The 23,840-nt window shown below is 40.7% G+C and overlaps 1 protein-coding gene across 1 annotated transcript in view; it reads left to right on the top strand.

The window, feature by feature from the left end:
* Window positions 1-23,840, top strand: part of CERS6 (ceramide synthase 6) — a 139,039-nt gene that overhangs the window by 31,263 nt on the left and 83,936 nt on the right. The window contains exons 2-3 of the mRNA XM_067298538.1: window positions 16,327-16,432; window positions 18,881-19,011. Coding sequence (XP_067154639.1) covers window positions 16,327-16,432; window positions 18,881-19,011 — 237 coding nt within the window. The remainder of the gene's footprint in view (window positions 1-16,326; window positions 16,433-18,880; window positions 19,012-23,840) is intronic.

Genomic DNA, 23,840 nt, shown 5'->3' with positions numbered 1-23,840 from the left:
CATTTTTTAAAAGCTTTGGAAAACGTGGGCCAAAGTGACTTCTGTTTGTAACCTGTTGGCCTAGGTTTGTGTCGCATTTCTATAGTAACTTATTAGCTGGCAAATGACCTGCGTTATGCTGATAGGGGCTGCGCTGGAGTATTCCGGTATCAGTGGTTTAACACCCAGTCTGTTCAGTTATGAATTAATCTACATCTTGTGATAGACTTTTCCCTAACCTCTCCACTCATGAGAGAAGGGATTAAATAGGTTTTGCTGTCTCAGTGAGGCAAATGGGTTTGGATGTGTGTGGGAATGTTGGATGGAGTCGGGGGCGCTGATCAGTGGGGGGTCTGGCCTGTAGGTTGCAATGGAGTCTCACAGGCAGCAGGCATGCAAAGGTAGCTCAAACCAAATGTACCTTACTGGTAGTGGTTTTTGTGATTGGAGCAAAATTTCAGGATGAGAGTGGTATTTTTGAATTTACATGGTGTGGAAATGTGATTTTTTTTTTTTTTTTTTTTTGAGGTGAATGTTCACTCAAGAAAAAAAAAAAAGGAGAACTTAAATGTGAGAAATCCAGCTGCAAAAAAAGAGTTTTACAATAATAGAACAGTATGGGTCAGTCATGTCAGTCATGGTGTTACTTAAACCACCCCAGAATTATGAGGAGATCCTCAAAAGAGTAACAGTATCAGACTAACCATTTTATAATACTGCTGCTGCTACTGAACGATGAGGTTACCTTGTCTTTTTTTACTTAAAATGGGATGCATGTTAGCGCTGCACTAGCCAGTAAGCCTGCAAGCTGAAACACACCTATTAAATCCTTTATTATTATTATTATTATTATTTTTATTTATTACAGCTACCTTTCACAAAGATTGTTGAATAAAGTTTAATTTTTCCTGTGAAAATACTCTTGGACTGAAACCCTTGGGCCCCTTATTGCCCCCAAGCAGATTTCTACAACCAGATTTTCTTTTGTAAGAGGGATCTATATAAAGCCATTCTTCACTTATATAGCATCCAAATATGAAAAACGCTTAATGCTGAATGCTGTTTTGCTAGGACAATGTGCTGAATTTATAGGGCACTTTGCTTCCCCACTGAAAAATTCCCAAAGCCTTTTAGAAGATGAAGCATTACACTTGCAAGCAGGGATGGAGCAGTTTTACACAACTAATTTGTGTATGTGTCAATAGTCCTACTGCATAAAGCATTAGTGAGGTAGGGCTACTCTTTAGCCTACCTTTTGTATCCATCTTTGAGCTGAGGAGAATACTCCTGCCTTTGACATTCATGCAAAATTTCCCTTAATGTTAGCAGGAGTTTATCTGCATCTGCATACCTTTTGGGATGAATATAAGGAATTTTACAGGGCAATGGTCTCCTTTCAAGTGTAAAAGTAACAAGCTCAGTGGCAGAGAAATGTAACCTGAATGATGCGGAGAGGCAGAAATGATCTTTTTGGGTTCCTAGTGGTGGGAGGGCTGAAAAGAGCCAGAAGGAGTCAGTCCTGCTGGCTCTCTCCTGTGGCACGATGAGTTACCACAGCTGCATCCCTCTCCTGAGAGTGCAAATTCTGGCAAGATCAATTGTGATCGACATGTTTTTGCATTGAGATGGTGCTGGCATATTTAACAAAAACCTTTCTCTGGTTTTCTGTGATTCTTCTAGAAGGATTTATGGGACAGCTGCCAGCCTGGAATGGAATTTTTGCACTCATAGTTTGTGTGAAAGACCCTAATCTGTTTTATTAGCTTTCCTCTAATGAGAGACAGTACTTTAGAACATGACCATCCTCCCTCTTGATGGCAGCTGTGTCTAGAACTATGTATTAATGGAAAAAACAAACCAAAGCTATAGTTGAAAACTTGACTTGGTCTTTTTTTCTTTCAAAGGCAAAAAAAATGCATGGGAGTTGTACTGTAGCGTTACAGGGGCTGCTTTACTACTCTAGTACTAGGGACAAGAATTACAGAGGGATATCTGGCTGATGGAGCAAGTCCATTAGAGCAGGAGTGTAGCAATACATTGGTTTCTGCCGTCACTGGCTTCCAGGATTCTGTCCATTAGTGAATGCCTGCACTTAAGGAAGCACAGTCTGACACTTCACTATTTTAGATGAGCAGTTTTTCATTCCATAGCATTGGTTCCACCAGCCCTCATTGTCACTCCATGCTGCTACCAGCAGTGCTCCCTGCAATCCAAGTATAATAATAGATACATTTTCTACTGCCAGTTGGATATGTACTTTGTTTTTTGTAATGAAGGATTAACAATGCCATTTGTTATGAAGGATCTCAAATAGCTTCCCAACTCTGTCTTTAAAAGGTAGCAGGACATTTGTGATGGAATTCTTCATTTTGTTTAAAGCCTTTTTTCAGGCAAATTACAATACTTCATAGAAATGCCAAGGTCAAAACTGTGTTTGGTAATTGGGAAAGTTTCTCAGGTCAAAACATTAATGAAAAGATTTTAACACCTTGAAATAAAATAAATAAGGGTTTTTCCACCTACTCTTTTCCCCACAGGTGAGTGTAAATACTTTCTAATAATTTGAGACAAAGAAGGATGAAATCTCACTCACTCAGTAAGCTGAATTTTCCTGCAAGCTGCTTAGCTTTTATTTTTTAATACCATGTATGTGGGTTCCACAGTATTGTGCTTAGTCTGTATAATTTGATGGAAGAGATGGGATAATGATGCTGGTGTGGAATATATGGATAATGTATCTCCAACACTTATGAACAAAAGGAATAGCATTGTTCCTCTCAGATGAAAGGCATATTCATATATGGCTTTCTGAGGTCATTTTGGGAGATTTGGGAGTAGCTCCTCTTTGAAAGGGTTGACTGAGTGCTGCTGTACACTGACCTCTGAAGGTGATTATCATAATGGTGAGCAGCGAAGGCTCTTGTAGGCATGCTGGCTTGTGTGCTGGGGTTCTGGTCTGTGCAGGCAGGTCCTTACGCTTGGAAGGTTTCATTACAAGAGTTGTGACCCATTTCTCAAAGCAGCCAACAAATTTCAGTGAACCTGACTTCTCTGTATAGATGTTAATCTAACATGATCGTTAATCACGTTAACAGAGTTAGAGCTCGTGCCGGTGGTTCAGACATTCTAACCCGGTGTTTCTTCCATAGTTGAAGATGTTGGGAAATAGCCCCTGACCAGAGGGGGTTGGGGCCTTTGATCCCAGTGGCCCTTGATTGGGCGGTCAAGCACCCTGTGAGTCAGTGCTAGGGAGAGGCCTATATAAGAGCCAGGCCTAGAGCACAGCTCCCAGAGCGCAGCGAACAGAGGCAGCGAACAGACGCAGCAGTTTGCGCAGAGGCAGCGAACAGACGCAGCAGTTTGCACAGCAGTTCGCGCAGAAGGGCGTGCGAAAGGACGCGCGAAGGGACCTTTGTTTCTGTTCCCTGTGGCGTACACTTCCTCAAGTATGGTCGTGACACGCCGCAGAGCGCGTTCCCCAGCGGCTGTTGGAGTTGCTGTGTCAGAGGCTTGGACCCAGACCGACCCTCTGACAGTAGATGCAGCTCTCCAGGTCTCAGGCTGCAGGGAGTGCTTGGGGCCTCTCCGGGAGGCCTGGGCTGGCAGCCAGCTCTCCTGCAGGAGGTGTGCTGCTGTTGACGAGCTGTGTCGTCAGGTAAGGGAGTTACGGGAGGAGGTCAGTAGGCTGCGCAGCATCCGGGAAGCAGAGCAAGAGATAGACAGGGTATTCTCGGAGACTGTGCAGCTCCAGGAGTCCCAACCCCCTGCAGCAGTGGAGTTGCCAGAGGGCTCTGTGCCGTGTGAAACGGTACATCATAACATCGTAGAAGAAGGCTGGAAACTGGTCACTGCTCGTGGGAGGAGAAAGGCTCCTACTCCTCCTGAAGACCTGAAGCTGAAGAACAGGTTTAGTGCCCTCCAGGATGAGGAGGAGATAGGCATGGCTGCAAGGGAAGTACCTGGGACAACAGACCCTGTGCCCTGCCGGAACACCCGGAAAAAGCGGCGGGTGATTGTTGTGGGGGACTCCCTGCTACAGGGGACGGAGGCATATATCTGCCGACCTGACCTCATGTCTAGAGAGGTTTGTGGCCTGCCAGGGGCTCGTGTGAGAGATGTCATGCAAAGACTGCCAAGGCTTGTCCATGCTTCGGACTATTACCCACTGCTGCTCTTCCATGTGGGCGCCAATGACACCAAGGGCAAACTGGAGACCATCAAGCAGGATTTCAGAGCTCTGGGGATGGTGGTCAAGGGTCTGGGAGCCCAGGTCATCTTCTCCTCAATCCTGCCAGTGAGGGGGATGGATGAGAGGAGGAGGAGACGGACTTTCCAGGTTAACGACTGGCTGCGCCGCTGGTATTGGCAACAGGGTTTTGGTTTCTACGACCATGGGACCCTGTTTGAAGATCGACAACTGATGGCGAGAGATGGGATCCACCTCACGAGGCGGGGCACACAGGTCTTTGCCAACAGGTTGGCCAACCTGGTAAGGAGGGCTTTAAACTAGGAAAGATGGGGGAAGGGGAGAGTTATAGTGTCAGGGTAGCTGGCAAAAGACTGCTCAAGTCAGGACGCCTCCATCAGGTGAATGCAGCCAGGGAAGTGCGCATGGGATGTGGCTATGGAGGATCCTCTTTTACCCCTCCTGGGAAACCTGCATGCTCGATCACCTCTCTGAAATGCCTGTACACCAATGCACGCAGCTTGGGGAACAAACAGGAAGAACTAGAGATATGTGTGCGGTCGCAGGGCCATGATCTCATTGCCATTACAGAGACATGGTGGGACAGCTCGCATGACTGGAGTGCTGTCATGGATGGCTATGTGCTTTTTAGGAAAGACAGGCCAGGAAAGCGAGGTGGTGGAGTTGCTCTTTATGTGAGAGAGCAACTGGAATGTATTGAGCTGTGCCTAGGGGTGGATGAAGAGCGAGTCGAGAGCTTATGGGTAAGGATCAAAGGGCAGGCTAACAGAGGTGACACTGTTGTGGGTGTTTACTACAGGCCACCTGATCAGGATGAGGAAGTCGATGAGGCCTTCTACAGACAGCTGGAAGTAGCCTCACGATCCCAGGCCCTGGTTCTCATGGGGTACTCCAACCACCCCGATATCTGCTGGAAAGACAACACAGCTAGGCACAAACAGTCCTGGAGGTTCCTGCAGAGCATTGGTGACAACTTCTTGACACAGGTGGTGGAGGAGCCAAGGAGGAGAGGTGTGCTGCTGGACCTCGTACTAACAAACAAAGAAGGACTGGTGGAAGATGTGAAGGTTGGGGGCTGCCTTGGCTGCAGTGACCATGAGATGGTGGAGTTCAGGATCCTGCGAGGAGGCAGCAGGGCACCAAGTAGGATCGCAACCCTGGACTTCAGGAGAGCAAACTTTGGCCTCTTCAGGGACCTACTTGGAGGAATCCCATGGGTTAGGGCCCTAGAAGGAAGGGGCGTTCAAGAGAGCTGGTTAATATTCAAACATCACTTCCTCCAGGCTCAAGAGCAGTGCATCCCTATGAGTAGGAAGTCAAGCAAAGGAGGGAGGAGACCTGCATGGATGAGCAAGGAGCTCCTGGCAAAACTCAACCAGAAGAAGGAAGTCTACAGAAAGTGGAAAGGGGGACAGGCCACTTGGGAGGAATATAGGAATGTTGTGAGAGTATGCAGGGATGCAACGAGGAAGGCTAAGGCCCGTTTGGAATTAAATCTGGCGAGAGATGTCAAGGACAGCAAGAAGGGCTTCTTCAAATACATCAGTAGCAAGAGGAAGACTAGGGAAAATGTGGGCCCTTTGCTGAATGGGGTGGGTGCCCTGGTGACGAAGGATGCAGAGAAGGCAGAGTTACTGAATGCCGCCTTTGCTTCAGTCTTTACTGCTCAGGCCAGCCCTCAGGAACCCCAGATCCTGGAGGCAAGAGAGAAAGTCTGGAGGAAGGAAGACTTTCCCTTGGTGGAGGAGGAGTGGGTTAGAGATCATTTAAGCAAACTTGACACCCACAAATCCATGGGCCCTGATGGGATGCACCCACGAGTGCTGAGGGAGCTGGTGGACATTATTGCTAAGCCACTCTCCATCATCTTCAAAAGGTCATGGAGAACAGGAGAGGTGCCTGAGGACTGGAAGAAAGCCATTGTCACCCCAGTCTTCAAAAAGGGCAAGAAGGAGGACCCAGGGAACTACAGGCCTGTCAGCCTCACCTGCATCCCTGGAAAGGTGATGGAGCAGCTCATCCTGGAAGCCATCTCCATGCATGTGGAGGAAAAGAAGGTGATCAGGAGTAGTCAGCATGGCTTCACCAAGGGGAAATCATGCCTAACCAATCTGATAGCCTTCTATGATGGAATGACTGGCTGGGTAGATGAGGGGAGAGCAGTGGATGTTGTCTCCCTTGACTCCAGCAAGGCTTTTGACACTGTCTCCCATAACATCCTCATAGACAAGCTCAGGAAGTGTGGGCTAGATGAGTGGACAGTGAGGTGGCTTGAGAACTGGCTGAATGGCAGAGCTCAGAGAGTTGTGATCAGTGGCACAGAGTCTAGTTGGAGGCCTGTAGCTAGCGGTGTCCCCCAGGGGTCAGTACTGGGTCCAGTCTTGTTCAACTTCTTCATCAGTGACCTGGATGAAGGCACAGAGTGCACCCTCAGCAAGTTTGCTGATGATACAAAACTGGGAGGAGTGGCTGATACACCAGAGGGCTGTGCTGCCATTCAGAGAGACCTGGACAGGCTGGAGAGGTGGGCAGAGAGGAACCTCATGAAGTTCAACAAAGGCAAGTGCAGGGTCCTGCACCTAGGGAGGAATAACTCCATGCACCAGTACAGGTTGGGGGTTGACCTGCTGGAAAGCAGCTCTGCTGAGAAGGACCTGGGAGTGCTGGTGGACACCAAGTTAAGCATGAGGCAGCAATGTGCCCTTGTGGCCAAGAAGGCCAATGGTATGCTGGGGTGCATCAGGAAGAGTGTTGCCAGCAGGTCGAGGGAGGTGATTCTCCCCCTCTACTCAGCCCTGGTGAGGCCACATCTGGAGTACTGCGTCCAGTTCTGGGCTCCCCAGTACAAGAGGGATGTGGCACTACTGGAGCAAGTCCAGCGAAGGGCCACAAAGATGATTAGGGGACTGGAGCATCTCTCTTATGAGGAAAGGCTGAGAGAGCTTGGCCTGTTTAGCTTGGAGAAGAGAAGGCTGAGAGGAGATCTTATCAATGTGTACAAGTATCTGAAGGGAGGGTGTCGAGAGGATGGGACCAGACTCTTTTCAGTGGTGCCGAGCGACAGGACGCGAGGCAATGGGCACAAACTGAAACACAGACACTTCCATCTTAACATGAGGAAAAACTTTTTCACTGTGAGGGTGACAGAGCACTGGAACAGGTTGCCCCGAGAGGTGGTGGAGTCTCCTTCTCTGGAGATATTCAAAATGCGCCTGGATGCAATCCTGTGCAATGTGCTCTAGGTGACGCTGCTTGAGGAGGGGGGTTGGACTAGATGATCTCCAGAGGTCCCTTCCAACCTCAGCGATTCTGTGATTCTGTGATTCTGTGATAAAGCCAAAATCGGTGCTGGGGTATGTATACAGAAGTCACTAGCCTACCTACCTGCTGAATTTGTCCTAGGACTGTTAAGATTTTCCGCTTTTTATAAGTAATAAAAAAACAGGTCAGCTACACAAAAATAACATAAAACAAATTCAGCAACTGTTTTTATCTCTGTTGTGGTAGTAATCTATTGAATGTCCACTCAGAAACAAGCCTATTTTGTTCACACTTAGAGTAAATTTCTGTTTAAAAACAGCAAGCAATGTCCTAACAGGTTAGATAGTCTCAATCATAAATATCTCGAATAATCTATGTTTAGAGAGCATCAAGTAGATGAGGTGGGAAAATCTGTTCTGCGTCAGTCTTTCAAAAGGAGAGTCTGACTCTTCAAAGCAGAATTGGGCACCTCTCTAGCACAGAAAGGAATTTTAGCTGTTTGTAATTTCTTTTCCTGATATTTAGGAATATACTAATAGGAAATAATGAGATTTGACAGAAATACTGACTTTGCATAAATATCTTGCTCACTTTTCGTTATGGTACTCACAATTGGCTGGTGTTAGCAACACCAGCCAATCTTTTATGTGCTATGCAGCACCTTCATCCAAATGAAATTTTTTACTAGGTTCACAGTGATGGCTGGGTGTATGTAATCAGAATTTACCACTAAGCTCAAATTAGAGTTCATTACACTCAGAAATGCTCTGCAAACTTCTGATTCGCCTGAATTTCCCTAAATTTCTCTGTGTAGATGCACCCTCAGCACAGGATGGGGAGATCCAAACTCTCCTCGTGCACTTGTGGAGAACTCACTCTACTGTTCTTTTGGGTGTGAAAGGCTAAAGCAAAAATGCATATTCTCAGTGTTCATGGGGACTTTGTAACCGTGTTCTGCCTAATGGCTTCATGAAAGCTTGACTCTATTAGCACAAATCATGTAGGAGCAGTCTCAGAGTGATTTTGTGCAGATGCTTTGTGCTAGACTGAGGTACCTTGCCAGGAATATAGATTGCTTGTCAGCTGACAGACTGTTTAAGGTTTGGTCTGTAATAAGAGGCCGTTAATCCTGCTCTTTGGCCCATAATATGACCTACCAATAATGAAAATTAAAGACAAAATGAAATGGTTTAAGTTACAGTCAACAAACAGATTTAACAAATGTTGAGTGCACTAGCTTAGCTTTTTCTCACTTGCACTGATGAAAATTTGCGAGTGTGCTTCCACACTGAAGTTAGTTGCAAAGTAAAGTTGTAAGTGAGGGGGAAAAAGCATGCTTTCGGTGCTAGAAACACCTCAGAGAAAAAGTGTTTTGTAGTTTGTGGGGAGAAGATTTTTCAGAGACTTTTAGCCCTTAAAATTTGTTACACCTAGACAGAAAAAGAAGAAAATGTCATTGCTTTAATAAGACTCAAGAGCATGAAGAGGGTTCATTCAAAACTAAGAAATGACACTGGTAGATCAGAAACTGAAAAGAATTCAATCTTTGCCTACAACTCCTGGGAAATATCTCAAGGTCGTCAAACAGGTCACTTGTCTCAGCATAGTTATTTTGAAAGGTTTAAATTAAAAATTGAACAGCTTTCAGAAAGTTTCTTGACATGCTGCAGCATTCAAAACATTACATGTCAATGGAAAGACAACATTTTCAGCTGATAGGAGAAGTATGTAAATCAAAAAAAGTTCTAAGCATATTTTATTGGCAGTGATTCCTGGGTTTGGAGTCTAATAAGACTTCTTTCAGTTCCCTCCCTTGCGATGGTGTTGTGTGGTTTGTTTTTTTTTTTTTTTAGGTTTGAGCACAGAGGTTTAAAACAACATTTTTAATCTACAGCAAAAAATATAATCTTGATTTAGATTCTCTTTAATGTATAATTGTGTCCTTATCCTTTTGTAAAACTTGTTGGGCATGAGTTCAACAGCTTTTATTGCAGATTATATTAGGACAGTAGAGTAAAATCAAGGAACAGATACTAAGTTGTCATCCTTCACAGTAGAAAAGTTATATGAAAATATGCAGCAGAATTTTTGTTTGTTCTGCCTATCCTGAGGGAAAAAAAAGTTTATTTTCAGTTTCTGACCCTTTTCTGGGTCCCTTTCTTAACAACCTGTGTGGTATGTGCGCGGTCTGTTTGTTTGTTTTTAAGCTTACAGTTTCATTAAAAATGAAAAAAGTTTTGTGGTTTTCAATGTCTTGATTCTTACTGTCTTGTGAGAGAGAATTTTAGTGGAATGAATGAGATTCTAATAGAGCAGAAACATTTGACAAATAAGTGTTATAAAGTAGTACAGTTTTATCACTTAAAAGGCAATGGGAAGTAATCCAAACCTTTGAACTGGTTAACATATATCACCTGCCAACTAACATTGCCAATTACTTTAAGACTGTTATTTCTTAAACTGAACGTTTAGGACAAGCTATTGAGTATTTTCTTTATTTCTCCCTGTACATTTAAAAATGTATTTTCAATTACATGAATTAAATATTCATTAGCTCAGTTAGGTTAATATATTTTGTGGCCCTGGATAGAAAGCCTTAATTCTTGCTGACTTTTTAGGCTATTTAAAAAAAACCTGTTATCCCTATTTACCTGCTGTGGGCTATGCTGAAGTGGCACATCTTCTAAGCTGCTGAGAAACTGCTAACGCTGATTTGCCAAAGACTGACTTGTGGTCACCTCAGAAGTGGCAGATGACCTGTGAGTATGGAAACATCGTATTAAGGTGATGTAGGAGGGCTCTGCAGGCACATTTCCAGTGTCTTGACTGGTTTAATGAAGGAATTTCTCATCATTTTAGAAGGCAAAGATGTATCGCTGTATTCAGTTTTGACTTGGGAACACTTCTGCCTTTTTTTTTTAACTGTTACGTACTTATAATTTATATTGAAGAGACACTTTAAATTCAATTTGTGGCAAGGATCTTGACCTACTTTTCAGTGGAGTGTTTGTATTTGCCCCAGGTGACCAAAGGAGAGATGTATGTTAGTCTCTGAAAGGATCCAGGGCAAAGATCACACCTTACCTTTTTTGTAATTTTTAATTTTTTTATACTGTTTTCACAGATCTTCTTTTACCTTTGTGTGCCTCTCTAGAGAGAGTTCACCTGTTTGTGAATACATGTTTGAGCAAAGCTATTTGTTTGGCCTCCTACCTTAGCAGGCCAGTTGTGAGTATCTAGGAGCATGTGACTATCCTCAGCCAAAAGACACCTCTGCAATGCGCACATCCAAGAAACGATCCAGTCGAGAATCACATTTACTGACTGGTTAAAGAGCAGTTATTTCAGTGTGGGAATCCACTCTTTTTGTGTGGTATGAAGTGATTTTATAGTGCATTGTATGACTTCAGTTTCAGAACTGTTTCACAGCAAAACTTTCTTCTGCTGCTTTCTTCTTTCTTCTGTATGTTACATGTATCTGACTTTTTGGAAGTCTGGCTGGTTTCATTACATTGGACGGTTTATCAACCCCTTCAGTATGTGTTCATTTGATTTCTAGTAAAATGCAGAGAATCACAAAAAAAATCCTTTTACTTTTCTCCATCTCCTTCACTTGATGCTTTTAAAAATTATTTATTAAATGCAGACTTTGCTAGTGCTAATGACCATCAGCCTCAAAGGATAAGGATGGTCAACACTAACATTTCTAGTCAGTTCTGGGATTCAAATAATGTAATAGCAGTAAGCTAAAAGGGTTAGAGTAATCAATTACTAAGGTTCAGACACCCAATAAAGGAAATAGAGGAGAATAGAAAAACTATATGAATCGTGGAGACATTTCCCTTACTCTTTCATTAAGGGCTTTTTTAGCTGTGTTTACATTTTTCAATTGATGTGTCCATGATGTTTTTTGTTCATTAAGTATCTTGCCCATTGCTGTTTCTAAAGAGAAACTTTTGTGGGGCGTGGAGTGTCCAGAATGTGGAGCCAGCATATTTTTAAACTGTAATTTTATGGGTATGAGGAATTAGTATACCTAGTGTAGGGCAATGGGAATGGCTTCTGATGGATCTGAGCTTATTGTCTTCATTTTAATTAGGATTGAAGGAGGGAATTCTTCTCTTTTTATACAGCATTGTATCCATTGTAATCGATACAGAGAGTAAATTCTGTAAAATTAGTATTTAACTTCCTTCAGCAGGGCAAAAGCAGTTGTTTCTTTCTTTCTTTACGTTTCTTATTTCCACTTGTTTCTCTCTCTCATAATAGCAGCTGTGTTCATCTAGTTGGCATTTGCTAAAGGGCAAGTGGGAAACCAAAAATGGTAGCTGTTCTTAATCAAATTTACATACTTTTGGTGAAGCATTGCTCCTTGTTTATGGTCTGCCGAGGGGTGTCATTTTGCTGAAGATTTCTTGAGCCTGTTGTAGAGAAGAACTGATCTCCAAGCATGGAGCAGGGTGTATGAGGCCTCACTTTTGCTCTCGCTCGCTATTGTAAATAGTTGAGAAATATATGCGGAATTCAAAATGCAAAACAGGAGCTGCCTTCAGGTGTTATACAATATGTGTAAATACTTGTCATTTTTAAACAGACAGGACAGTATTTATTGGCATGCAAAAGCTGAGTGCTTCCCCCTTGGATACTCTACAATAACCTGTGTTATCTGAACTGGTTGTCTGTGAGTTTTTGTTTTTATTTTTTTATTAAATGTGGCTTTAAACTGTGAATGAGGAAGTTGCCTTTAAAAAGATTCTGAAATTCTAAGTTTAATTGCCTTGTTTCTTTTGTTCTCTCATCTCTAGATCTTTCGAGATCCAGAATAGATGGGGCTTCATTTAACAAAAAATGCCTGTTCTTTAATTTCTATGTAATCGACAACAGCTTGCATTTCAACTTAACTGAAATCAGCTTAACAGCAATACTGGTGTGGGATTTGTTTAGATTTAGATGTATTAAAGAGCAAAGCTAGTAATGTATTCAGTTCTGCTGCTCTTACTCTTACACAACACTTCTTTCCTCTTAATTGCAATACCTTATGCAATAAATAGTCCCATAGGTTTCAGTAAGACAGTTTAGGGAATTGAATAGCACAGTTTGTAAAAATGGAAAAAATGAATAGTGCCTTTGAGAAATACAGTGTTTGGCCAAACACTCAGAGTTTGTACGGGTATCAAACATGAATGTTTTTTGGAATTTGTGGAATTGAGTATCACATAGTGTTAGTAAATTGGAAGAAAATGAGTAGTGCTTTTAAGAAACAGTGTTTGGCAAAATACTCATTGTTTGTATGGTATTAAACATGAATTCTGTTTTGCTTCATTTATGAATCTATTAAAAATTATTATAGAAAACTGTTGATGAGAATTATGTTGATTTTTTTTTGTGGCATTTTTAAAGCTTTTTTCAAAAGCAGAACATAAGCAGCAACAGCATAAAAATTTATATTGCTATTTAGAAAATACAAAATTGAAGTAGAAAATGTATTTCAGTTTAGATAATGTGTATAACATCTATACTGGAATTCTTCTCTCTTTTTAAAATCTAGACAAACACTGTATCTGTCCTTTCTCCTGTATTTAGCCAGACTGTTCATTAGCAAGATAACATGTCATTTTAAGATTATACTTCCCAGCTTGTTTGCTTAGACTTAACTGAAGATGAGCTCAGCATGAAGCTGGTTGGACTTACAGCTAGTAAAATTCTACAAGGTGCGACTTTTTCCACCTGGCTTTTGACTTTTACAAATTGAATGTATGTTTTTTGCATTTGGTGTGTATTTTCTTTTAAAATAGCATGTTTACAGAACTCCCTTGCTATTGGAGTGCTGTTATTTCATAGCTGTCTCATTCCTTCACTCAGCAGAAGGAGAAAAGAAGCTGAAAGATGGCTTTCAGGCATGCATATGTGCGCATGTGCACACACATGCACACAATCAAGTTTTACTTCAAAGGGTACTGACTTTGCAAGTGACTAGAAAAATCAGTCTGAATAATTTTTATCTTCTCTTGTATTTATTTAGTGAATGTTTCTTGATGTCACTGTTGATAGCAAAGGCTGAGCTTGCATTTCTGTGTGAAGGCATGAAGGTGATGGAGTTGTCTTTCATTTTTTATTTATTTTATTCCACCTACAGCTCTCCTCTATCTTGTCTCTATTTATAAGTGTTTGCTTAAAGGGCTTTGTAAAATTAGCTTGAACACTGATTGACATTCTCTTTACTGTCTGTCTTAAGCTTTTCTTTTTTCTGACTTTGTTGCCTTCTCTTCAGGAAATTAGATGAACGTATTTAATGGTAAAGACTGGAGGTTTTGTTAGTTTGTTTTCAATTTTTCAATACAAGACATGAACATAGATTCCAAAATTCTCAGTCCTTTTGTTTCTTGGCTAGAAGTATCTTACAGGTCCTTAGACCAGAATTAAAAAGTGCATTTCTGAAATAAAACTCTACATGCATTTTCATTGCTTCTGTGAACTCCATCTGGCTCTGTGAGACTCTTTTTACAGTAGTCACGTTAGCTTCTTCATCAGCATCTTGTTCGTTATCAGATAACAGCAGTGGCCAACACTGGTTTGATTACGTATATGTTGAGCTAGAGAATACATTTATCACTTCTTACTTTGTTTCCTTGTATTAAATGAAAAACTTCCTCTAATTTTAGTATAAGCAGATTTTATATATCCCTTATACTTTAAGTAATGTACCAAGTTTTAGGTGTAGTTAATATACAAATTGTGTATTCACATATTACATATATGTATAAAGCTTACACGCTTCTCCTTTATAAGCAGAAAACTAGACTCAGCAGTGAAAGCATCATGTCCTTAAAGTGGGAAATGTAAAGCTGATACAGTGTCACTGATGTGGTTGCTGCTATGGTGGTAGCAATGTGGTGAGAATCTGCAGCTGAGGCAGATTGTGACCAAGCTTTTATGGAGTATAATAAGTATTTTCTCTTAAAAGATACAAAGATCAAATAACAAGTTCACCGATCATACTACAGGTATCTTCAGATGTGTGACTTTTTTTTTTTTCCTCCCTGCAAATAGTCACCAAAATGATTTCAAGATTTAGGATTAGCTCTTGGATAGGAATGTTTCAGCAATGCATCAAGAATGTTTTCTTGGAAAAAATTGCTCATGAAAGCACTGTGTAAGTGTAAACAGCATATTCTAAATACAGATTTTCTTCTGGCTTATTTATTTATTTATTTTAACAGGATGCTTGTTCTGTAAAGTTGTAAACCTGCTAAAGGTTGTGTCACAGTCTGGTATCAGCCATCTTTCCTTAGCAAACGATGTTGCTGTGACCACTGTAATAGTGTGTAAGACTTGCTTCTTTTTAATCGGCTATGCTGTGTTACATTTAACAGAGACAGCAGCTGTAGCTCAAAGAAAGTGCTTAAAGTGGTGCTTGAGCGTGGATAAGAATTCCCTAATCTTTTAAGAGCTTGTGGTCATATTCACATGGATGAACATAGAGCTACTTAACTACTTAGTTTGTTGTTTCTGTTGCTGTGGTGAATGCAATCTTAGAAAATTATAAAGTCTTTAAAGTCATATCAAGAATTATTTAGGTCAAAGGTGCTAGAAGCTTGGGAACCTGAATGGTTTTCAGAGGATGATGAGATCCAGTTCTCACTTCGGTTACTACTGCTACCACCATCACCTGTTAGAAGTTAGTACAAACTTATTTTACTCTCGTTCCCTCTCAGCTGTAACTATGGATTAGAGTCTGATTATTTTCGACACTGCAGAGATGGAAAACAAAAAGATATACCTGAGCCTAAAGAATTTACATATAAGTAATGAAACATAATCTATTAGGCAGTGTCCTGAATTAATCCAAATCAAATTTTACTGTGTGTTTTTCACAATGAGACTCTTTGCAGTAGTTGCATCTTGCGAGCAGGGATAAGGATAAATACTAGTATGTTCCTCTCACAGTGTCTTCCCCTTTGTTTTCAAGTGTGTTGTTGAGTTCAAAACAAAGTTCCTTTCTGAAGTGCGCAGGTCACAGGCCTGTGAACAAGCGCACGTGGCTTGCTGTGGCAAGGAGGCTAGCACCTTCTGGGCTATGGACATGACGTGAGTCATTCCTCTGCAGATCACGTATGAACGGGATTCCTTCATAGATTTTGTAGCTTTTATAGAGATCAGAGAGTTAGGCTCAAAATTACAAATAGTTTAATTTTTAATTGATGGAATGGTTGCCTTTGAGTGGAAGCTGTACAATTCATCTCTAAAATACATCAGACCTCTGATTTATAAATTGGGTGAAATTAGTGATTGGTGTTTGGATCTGTGACAGATTCATGCTTTAGCAGGAAAGTTTTATTTCACAGGCAAAGTCTTTGAGGTATGGCTCAACACCATTTGAGCTATATGATGATTACAAAATTGTATTGACTAGGCAGCTTCAGTGGTTGCTAGTGTTAAAGACTTTATTTGAATTTCCGCTGTGCAAATGTAGTCTTTGGGCAATAGCAACTCTGGAAACAGATTTATGAAAGAGGCTCTATTTGGAAGAGAATATTTTGTGCTTCTCACCTATGCAAGATGCCCTACTTGTGGTGCTTTTCTAGGAGGCATTCCTCTCATGCTTTTGTTTTATGCTTTTCTTTTTTCACAACATAAAAGAAGATCCTCTGTTTCATGTGCTCTGTGGAGAACCTTTCAATCTTCAAAGTAATGTTACTTATTCTATGATATAATTGCCTGTATGAGCTTGCTTTTGAACTGTTAGGCTAATTATTGTTTTTGTTGGCAGGGTTATAGTGTTTGCACATTTACTGCATGTTGCTGATTGATAACAGTAATGAAGTAAATAACTGAAGGATTTCACTTGTTTTCTTTTTTCACCTTTCTTTTTCTTATAGGTTCATTGCTAAACCATGTGCCTTAGGCCTTAAAGTCCAAGCCAACGGACCACAGAAAGCTCAGCCCAATGCTATTCTGGAAAAAGTTTTCACAGCCATTACAAAGGTATTTACCTAAGACATTTACCTTCTAAAGTGGGACATGGTGCTATAAAATAGGTCTGAACAAAATAAAGCTATTTGCCAAACGTTGTGCTGCATTTTTACACCTAAAATCAGAATATGCAAATGTCAAGATTGTAGTTGGCATGCTAGCCTGAGCAGTTGCGCATCCCTTCATGATGTCTCCTGTAAGCTTTTAATCAAAAAAAGCTGTTATAGAAACACTTCATAGGTGCCATATGGCCACTTACTTTTTTTTTTTTATTATTCCTCTCTTTTAGAAATTTCCACAAAATCATTGTGTTTTGAACAAAGAGGGAGTTGTGAGCCAATCAGATTGGCCTCACTGTGTTTTCTGTGAAGCTTTAAAGCCACTTCAAGAGGAACTACTTGAATGCAGGGCATTGGTGGTTTGCTGACATCCTAGCTGCTTCTGTTGTGATGAATGCCATTTGAAATAGGGGGAAAAAGCTAGAAGAGTGGGGGTTTTGACTGAATAGTGTCTTAGAGCTTGCAGATTTTTCTGTAGAAAATGACAGTTTTTCCCTGCTGCTTGTGTCTCTCCCTCTACAAGTCTCACTGTTTGAGATCGTAAACTAAACCTTTACAATGTCATCACAACAGTGCTTTTGAGGCAACTGGTACTTACCCATAGCACAGAACAGTGATCTGGTGTCCTTTTGCTACTCTTAAAGACCTCAGCAGGCAGCACCTTTGTAGCACAAAGGCCTACTGAGGCCTAAATATTGCAATAACTTCTCTTTCCCACCTCAACTTCAGGCTGCAGCTGAACACACCACAATAAAAGCACTAGCCTAAAGTTTCAGAGGTGTATTAGAATCACAGAGGGCAAAATTGGTTTCAATGTCAGGGACAGTGAAATATGCCATAAACAGTATTCTCTTGCTTATGTGTCCTACCCCGGACAACCTTTGTGCTTGCCTTCTGCCCTGTTCCTGGTGATCCTGATCTCTCCCAAACTCAGCTGGAGAAAGAATGAGATTTTTTTTTTTTTCCTTGCAGAATCTGCTAGTCCTATATAGAGTGTGTATGAAGTCATCTAACTCCTCTGAGTCATGTCATGAGTTACACACATCTTCCCCCAACCAGACCAAGGAGAAAAGTGGGAAGAGCTCCAAATGAAAGCAGATACTTTCTTGCAAGAGGTTGCTGGACTGTCTGGTAGCCGCTCTCAAAAAGAAACTGGCCAGTTTAGCTAGAAGCCATGTTTTGAGAGTCACGTGTAACAATTCTGTCTAGTTAAGCTCCCAATAGCTACATCAGTTATTTATCTAAAGTCACAGAGCGTGACTTTTCTTAATCTTCCATTGAAAAACAAGTGACTACTTTGGTTAACTAAAAATATTTTCATGAGAAGGGAGGGGAAATACTTCCCCCTTTTCCTATCTCATCCTTTTCACTTCCCTTCCTGTCTTTTTCCCTGGAGACTGATATGTCAAACTGCAGCCTGACGAAGATTTTACTGCAAATTTATTAATCCATAGACTCTTAGGGGGGTGTAGAAAGAAAACTTATAACAATGTCTTTATTGTGGCAGCTCTTGTGTCTCATTCACTATATCTAACTGATTTACAGAAATAAAGTTAATCCTCCAGAAACCAGATCGTCCAAAGACTTTTCCTGTTTCTTTAAAAAAAAATGTGAGCTGGAGAAATATCTAAATAGTCCTCAAGCAGTATTGTATATGCAGAACTGCTGTGCGATTGGAAATGTGGCCTGTACCGTTCTTCTCTGTATAGTACTCAAATCGAGGATAGTTTAATTTTCTTTTGTCATACCTCTGCACTAATTTGCAGAGCACTGCTGCTCTAAGGGAATGAGAGTTCCACATTCGCTGCTCTTGAGAATAACTGTGTGTAGCTAATTTTATAGAAAAAACTTCTGTCTCCCTGTTGCCAAGGTGATTTTCCTTTTGAAGTTGTCACTTTAATAACCTCATTCTGTAACATTAACATGCAGAAACATGGGATATATCCTCTTCTTTCCATGTCAGTCAAATAATCTTCACTACTGGAACTGTCAATAGGACAAAAATACCTATGCAGGAGGATGGAACAGACAAAGCACATAAGGGGGATTTTGTAAGCCCTGTTGCTTGAGAAACATATGGCATTTAATCCCTACTTATCACTACTTTCCAAGTTTCATGCAAGGTTTTGTTCCCTGTTATCCCCTGTAAGTCTCTTATTAGTAATAGCCAGTAGTACAGTATTGCAGCATATGTAGTCCTTACGTGTTAATAGTAGTCACTGTACGCATGTTTTGATATGGGTTTGCCAGCAGAGATTTCTGTGAAAACCGTTTTGTTTCTATGTATCCATGTGTCTGACAGGTAACGTCTAAATCATAGCAGATGGTTACAGTGGTTCTAAATTTAAAGTGGAGTTATTTTAATGGAGAAAGAAATAATTGTCATTCTTTTGTTCTGTAGCATCCAGATGAGAAGAGGCTGGAGGGTCTCTCCAAGCAGCTGGACTGGGATGTACGCAGTATTCAGCGCTGGTTTCGACAAAGACGCAACCAGGAAAAGCCCAGTACTCTTACGAAGTTCTGTGAGAGCATGTAAGAATTTGCATTCTTTTTCTGAGTGTTTTTGACCCTGTGTCTTCATCAGTTTTTCCCTTTGTCCCTAACTGGTGTTTTTGTGGATTGGTTAAAAAAAAAAAAAAAAGTAGAAATTGGTAGAAAACAACTTCTTGACTGAGTAAACAATCCTCTTTTTCCTGAAGAATTCAAATTGTATTTTCATGTCCTTTCAATGATGGAAAAACTTTTCTGAAGTCAGGTGGTTATGATTCTATATTGTCAGGATACCAGCCTGATTCTTTGAGAAAAATAACCTGATATAACAGTGGGAAACTGTCTGTCCATCATAATCTTCAACTATGCAATTTGGGAGAAATCTGAAATGGAAGAATAAAGATAAAAGCCAACTGGGTTGGTCATTAAATCCCTTTCCTGTTTTCCTCTTAGGCTTGTCCCACTTACTAGCACTTTTCCTTGGTTGCACTTAATTCTGAGAAGCTAAAAGCACTTACACTTTCTTTAGGAAGTTATTTTTCACCTACTATGATTTTTTAAATGGGAACTGATAGACATTGAATTTATAACAAAACACAAAGAAGAACTCTATTTTCTCTGAAAGACCCATTAATTCCAAGACTCTGCCCTCTAGCACAGCTGTAATGTTGTTCCTTTGATATGGAAGGTCATGCATTTAGAGGCAAGATTTACATGCTCCAAATCAAGAGACTTGGCAAATATTGCTGAGGCCATAAACAAGCATTGGCTTTATTGCACCCAGTTGGTCAAGTAGTCATGTTATTGCTGGCTTAAAACTTAATTACACTTTTTGTTAGCTGGGAAAGAGGTGTTAGGTAGAAATGGCAGCAGACAGTGAGGAAGTATTATTTGAAATAGGAACTAAATATTAGTTATTTTTAATCTTGTTTTATCTTTTTTATTGATTCCTAACAATTATTTAATGTTTTCATTAAGAAATTGCAAATGAAGAAATCCCAAAGACGCTGTGGACTAGCAGATATATATTTTTCTCCTACAATATACCGTTGCATCATTCATACTGATTTTCTGAGTTTATTTTATACTCATTCTTTGTATAGGTTTCCTAAGTACTTCCTTAAACATTATGTTCCTGTGGAGCCATACAGAAAGGTCCGTAATTTGATCTTGAATAAATAATGCATTTAGGCATTTTTTATAAAGCCAAGCCACAGATAAAACATTATTCCAGTAGCAATTGTTATTTATATTCAGCTAAGAACTGAATAGGGGCAAAATGAGGGGTGTTATTGTTAAGCATATTGTGTCTCTGGCTCAGAGAATTAGAGTGCTTTTTTCATATCAAAAACAGATAAATTGTCTAAATGTAATTGTCCTTTAATAAGCAGAGAAACTTAATTTCAGAACTCTTAATTCCTTTCCTTGGTATTTACAGCTAAAATCCACCCTATTTAATATTTAATAAAGCCAGGCAGGGTAAGATTATGGATAAACCCAGTCTTCCTGTTGCTAGCAGCTGGAGATCTTAGAGTTACTCACTATTTTTGGTATCAGTAAGGAATGACAACCTTAATGAATTTCCTACAAGGGCTGTAGCTGTTAATGTATGTGCTTGTCTGTTTAACTTGTAAGAAAAGCTATGGAATCTGAAAAAAAATTTTCTAAGTGTTTAGATCTGGCATATTTCAGGGGTCTATTTGGCTGCTTCTGCAAGTCAGGTCAAAGATTTCACTTTCTTGCATCAGTGCCACCGCGTTCGGGCTGACTTAGAGGTGGACTCCTGACTTTTTCCTGAGAGCCCGAGGGCCAAGCTGATGAGGCTCTCTCGCCAAGTTCAACGTAGAAAGCTGCATGCAGAGACCAGTTGGGGGAAAAGCTTATCTCTGCCCATAGTTCCCTCAGGGAAGTTGTGTGTGCTGAATTTGCTCATTGGAGACATACTTTACGGAAAACTTGTGTGGATAAGAGCTATGAATGCAGATTGAAAAGTGAGGTCAAGCTGTAACAAATGGTTAATTTATGCTGACAGAATTAAGTGCTAGCTTCATTTAGAGAGAGTCATTGGGCATTACTGCAGTATGTGTACTTAATGGTAATGATAACGCTTGGAGCTCCAAAAAGAAGCAAGGTGGCCCAGTTAAGAAGTGGCTATTCGGATTCTCTTTACTTGTGGTTCTCAAAGTTCAGTGGGAGTTGCCTCCGAGCTCCGTATGTACTGGCTGCTGTGGGAACATGTTACTGTGCTACCATGTGTGCATTGCTCTGATGGCCCTCCCGGCAGTGCAGTGTGTGCCACCAGACATCCCCAGCATGCATTCTGGATACAGTTGTTGGCAGTTAGTTGAAATAACACTGAGAAGTCAGGGATATCCTCAGTGTGGGTGTTAAATGGTTGTCCAGTTAAGTGCATATACACCTACTTCGGGGCACTAAGTGCAGTGCTTCACTTCAGTATGTTTAGAGCAAAGAAAAAGTGACAGAACCCATAGCAAATGTGGAACTGCTTAAAAAGAGTTTCAGCTCTTTTTTTTTTTTTTTTTTTTTTTTTAAAAACATGGAAACAATTCATTTTACTGCCAACAAGTGTTCCTGAGGTCCAGAATGGCTTTTCCGTGATGCCAAGGAGAAGACAGCTGTGCAGGAAGGGATGTAAACCAGTTCAAACTGCCTTATCTTTCTTGCCAAATGGATAGTTCGGTTATTATGTAAGGTAGAGGAGCTTCAATAGGATAAAAGCTGGGAGTGAACCTCAGTGATTAGTGCACTTGATTGGGATGAATGACACCCAGGATCCAGGCCCAAACAGACTAAAATAGCGACTTAATCACTAGAGTCCTCTCATCACAGATTTCTCTCCGGTTTCCTTACCCTTCCCCCTCTTTTTCTCTTTTTTCTTTTCAAGTGATTTCAATTCTGGTCCTAAACAGAGTGCAAAGAAACTTCAAAACCTACACGTTTTTTGCAAAATGGAATAATTCCTTTCCTGCCAACCTTCGTCAGATGTCCTGGGAATTAGCAGATGGTGGTTATATGAATAAAAATTCAGCAATAAAAATCTCTTGTCTATAGACACTGCCTGTAAAACAATCTTTTGGTAAAAACAAATGACTTTTCAGGGACCTTAACCAGGAATCACCCCAGAGAGCTTTTTCATCTGATTATCGGAGTTGCTAGCCCTTAATAGGGAGACCATTAACAGTGAGACTTCAATAGTATGATGTACCTGCTTAACGTTTCAGATGTTATGCTGGTAAGTGTCTATACAAAACATGAAATAGATGATATCACCAGGTAGTGACTCATAATCCAGTGTGATTGAGAAAGACAATAAATTGGGTGTTCAGGAATTTTTACTAGCAAGTAGATGTATTGTTTCTTAATGATTTGATTGTTCTGGCCTCAAAGTTGAATTTAGCAGCAGGATTTTTTTGTACTCACTAAGAAAGGCATCAACCTAGTGCAGTCTCAGAATCTGATGCTCAGGTGTGCTTAAGCACATAGCTTACGTTGTTAGCTAAAAGGGAGAGTTTGTGCATAACTTGTCTGCTGCCTTTTTCTTTCACTGTGGGAATTTCGGCAGTTATTGTACTTTCCTCACATGGCAGATCCATGTGGATCCATAAAGGAGAAGAGAAAGAGGTTAACTGTATGTATGAATGACTTTTTTACTGCCATGTATTTCTGTTGTTTTTGTTTTTTCCTCTCTGCCCCCATGGCCCAGCCTGACATCAAGGAAGGACATTCTTTCTCCTTAGTAAGAGTAGGATAAAGACCTTGTGCTCTGCTCCATAAGTATGCAGCATGTGAGAAGACACAGAAAGGATATTACCTTTAATGTTTTCTGAAGCTGCCATTGTTTCTGTGTTATTCATGGAGAGCATCTGCAGTACTACACAAGGCTAAAAGTTATTTCCACAGAGGTCTATCAATCTGTTTATAGACAGGTGACATAAATTGGACCAAATGTTCTAAGGACTGTACTGGGGCACAGTTCTAGCACAGAAATGTATTAAAAAAATTAGCGTCTAGCCATTAATTAAAACCAGTGAACAGTTACCAAAAATGTTTCAAGGAGGCATATTGCATCTGAATATAGTGGAATGGGAATTCTGGACATGAAATAAGCTAGGGAAGAAACTGAAAGTGAGAATGGGGAAAGGATTTCAGGGTAAGCCTGGGATGACTGGGAGAGTGTAATGCTCAAAAGGCCATGAATAGTGACTTTTCTGACTGCCAAGTAGAATTTAGGACCAAAGAATATTTTTGTTAATGTACCCAGTATCTGAAAGCCAAAGTAGTAATTTCCCAAACACTTCCAGGTTCTTCCCTGTGTCAGTGTGTTTTGCTGCTGGTCACACCATCAGTGCATAGGTGTCTCTCTCTCTCTTTTTTTTTTTTTTTTTTTTTTTAAGACTAAACAATGTAAAAAGAATGAGCATGTTGTACCCCACTTTGTTGTCTGGAGCAAAGGAAAAAAAACCTATGATGCCCTGAGTTATCAGCCTGCGACTTTGGAATGCCATCAGGCTCATAGCTTTCCTGTCCTCTGGCTGTGTTGATGAAAGTAAGTTGCTTATTAGAGATACTTACATGGTTTCCAAGGAGGAGCTGGCAGATACATAGGGCCAAAAGATTTTTTTTTTTTAATTTATGCAACAGGCTGTATGTGAAAACATGGAAATCTGCAGACCGAAGAGCTAAAGATTTTTTTTTTAATCTTCTCTAGAGGAAGTTTGGATACTAAAGTGTCTGTAAGTGGGGTGTCTTTTATTTTTGATGTAGGAGAAAGAACAGAGTCACTCTTTCGCTTCCTAGCCAGAACATACTCTTTTCCTAAGGAAGTGAAAATGTGTTTGTGCACGTTTCTT

The sequence above is a fragment of the Apteryx mantelli genome, chromosome 6 (assembly GCF_036417845.1).
Source record: "Apteryx mantelli isolate bAptMan1 chromosome 6, bAptMan1.hap1, whole genome shotgun sequence".
Lineage (NCBI taxonomy): Eukaryota > Metazoa > Chordata > Aves > Apterygiformes > Apterygidae > Apteryx > Apteryx mantelli.
Note: the sequence above shows the minus strand (reverse complement) of the source record. Positions and strands in the feature narration are given on the sequence as shown.